The following is a 2,250-nucleotide window of genomic DNA, read 5'->3' as shown; positions in this document are numbered from 1 at the left end:
GTTTCTAGTCATGCTAGAAACTGGCACTTATTGCTAGGCATTTTTCGTTGCTGTTGTTTCATTTTCAAGTTTGTGACAAGTTATTTTGTCGACAGTTTGTCATGAATAAAGGTGGCAAATGGGAGAGGGGGTAAAAATGCTGAATTTAATAGCTAGCCCACCCATTCTAACTTAAAACAACCACTTGGGTTCTGACACTTTTTTTCCTCGGCTGGCCTACTGATTGGTGGATTCTAACCATTTTGCCACATCATGAATGCTTATGTAAAGTTCATTCGATGTAACCTTGACAAATTTTTTTTTGCAGTGCTATTCCTCCATTTGTTTTGATATATTCTTCTGTCTTTATTCTTGCAAACTTATCTTAAAATCAATTCTACACATTTGGCCTGTTATTGAACTTACTGCCTCCAGTGTTTATTATTGTGCCCTTGCTGTTGTACTACATTACAGTTACACATTCAATTTGAGATAATGAAAATGTTTTGTGATTTTGAATCATTTTGTGGGGTGCTTTTATGTGAAGCAGTTGTAGGTTTTGCATGCACTAGATTTCATATTACTTACCTGTGGTTTGTTGTCATATTCTAGTCTACTGGACATATTACACATCCTCCAACTTTTTCTTAGAGATCTCTGAGCTTTTCATGGCTCATGGTCAACTTCCCATGAGCCCGAAAGAACCTGTGAAGTTGGTCTTTGATTGAAATAGGTTGCGAGATCTCAATGGTTTGAAACATTTTGCCAGCATGTTTTGAGTTCTTTCAAATCGAGTATTAAATATTGTGTTTTCCAGGATCTTGGGATGATGTCTTCGAGGTTTCTGTGGGGCTCTATTTAGTTGGCACTGTGGTGTGGAATCTTTTCTCGACTGGGGAGAAAATATTGGATTGAGATTGGCTATATGATCACTTCGTGGAACAGGAGCAAGAGCCCCAAACACAGCTTCTTCTATTGAACAGAGGCAGCATGGCAATGCTTGCTCAATGGAGCTGAGGGTGTTTTGCCTTCACGGCAATTCTCCATGAGACTACAGGGCGAACTCATAGGAACGACAACACACACCAAGCAGGATTGACGCAGGTACACAGCTTTGATGTATATAATGTACGCATTGACTGATTATTGTGATATATTATTGATGTGCTGATTTTTAGTACTGGTACATCATTCTGATGGTATGATTCCACAGCTTTAGCTGCCAATCTGGTTAATTTCCCAACTTCATTCTTGCTTAGTTCAAAACTGCAACTAATGATCGCTACCCTACCACGTGTGCACAAATAACTGTTATAAACCTCAACTAAAAAATTAGAAGGAGACAAGAAAGAAAATACAAAATATGGTTTTGAAAGGATGAAGATGGAAACCATTTTTGGCCATCTCCTGAGTCCCATTCTGTCCGCACGCCTCCGTGTCTTTGGTCTCTGTGAGATGGTTGACGCTTAACAAGGAGTTTTAGACTTGTTTCTATAGAGGATCTTGCTAAGTTCTTGAGTATGTTGCTCCTTTTCATAAAGGAGAGTCACTTCTATTCTATTTTTGAAAAGCAAAAGCATAATGGAGAACACCCTAAAAAATGGTTCTAACTATCGGGAAATTCTAGTTTGGATCCAACTCGGCTAAATTTTAATCAATCATATAGCAAGTATGGTAAGTGCAATACACTTGCCCGTAGTTAGCGTACAGTTTAGGGAAAATTGACAATCACAGAACAAGTGTAATCCTAATGCACTTATCGTGTAATTGGTGTACAGTTTAGGAAAAGTAACTAATCACATAGCATTTGCTCTAGTGATTAATTTGGTTCGATATAATTAGGTCCAAACAAGAATTTTATGATTATAACCTACCCACCTACCCAAAAAAAAAAAAAAAAACAAATGCAATAGATTTGGTTAAAATAGAAATTACCTTCCTTCTAACCATGTTTCAGTTAATAGTTGAAAATATTTGTTCTTTTCACTTTTGCGATCGGCAACAATTCATACTGTAACCTTTTAAGAGGGTTTTATTTGTGATGGAAAATATAGCGGATAAATATAAATATTTATGTTCTATATCTTTATTATATTGATTAGAACAAATTTACTATTTTATATATATTCCATGAGTGGACTTACTTGACTATCATATAAGTTGTTTAATAATATTTTTTTAGAAAAATACCAACATTTATTTAAAAATACCAACAGTAAAAACATAATAATCTTGAAAACTAACCGTCACGATAAAAGCAAAATAGCTAAG

General features: G+C 35.6%; 1 protein-coding gene across 2 annotated transcripts in view; it reads left to right on the top strand.

The window, feature by feature from the left end:
• The window catches only part of LOC105163880 (sodium-dependent phosphate transport protein 1, chloroplastic), a 13,634-nt gene extending 12,407 nt beyond the window's left edge, over positions 1-1,227 (top strand). For both annotated transcript variants that reach the window (XM_020695066.1, XM_011082389.2), the window contains one exon: positions 797-1,227. In XM_020695066.1, the coding sequence (XP_020550725.1) occupies positions 797-841 (45 nt within the window). In that variant the 3' untranslated portion in view covers positions 842-1,227. The remainder of the gene's footprint in view (positions 1-796) is intronic.

This window comes from Sesamum indicum, linkage group LG6 (genome assembly GCF_000512975.1).
Source record: "Sesamum indicum cultivar Zhongzhi No. 13 linkage group LG6, S_indicum_v1.0, whole genome shotgun sequence".
In the NCBI taxonomy this organism is placed as follows: Eukaryota; Viridiplantae; Streptophyta; class Magnoliopsida; order Lamiales; family Pedaliaceae; genus Sesamum; species Sesamum indicum.
The sequence above is the reverse complement of the archived record's forward strand: the minus strand, read 5'-3'. Positions and strand labels throughout refer to the sequence as shown.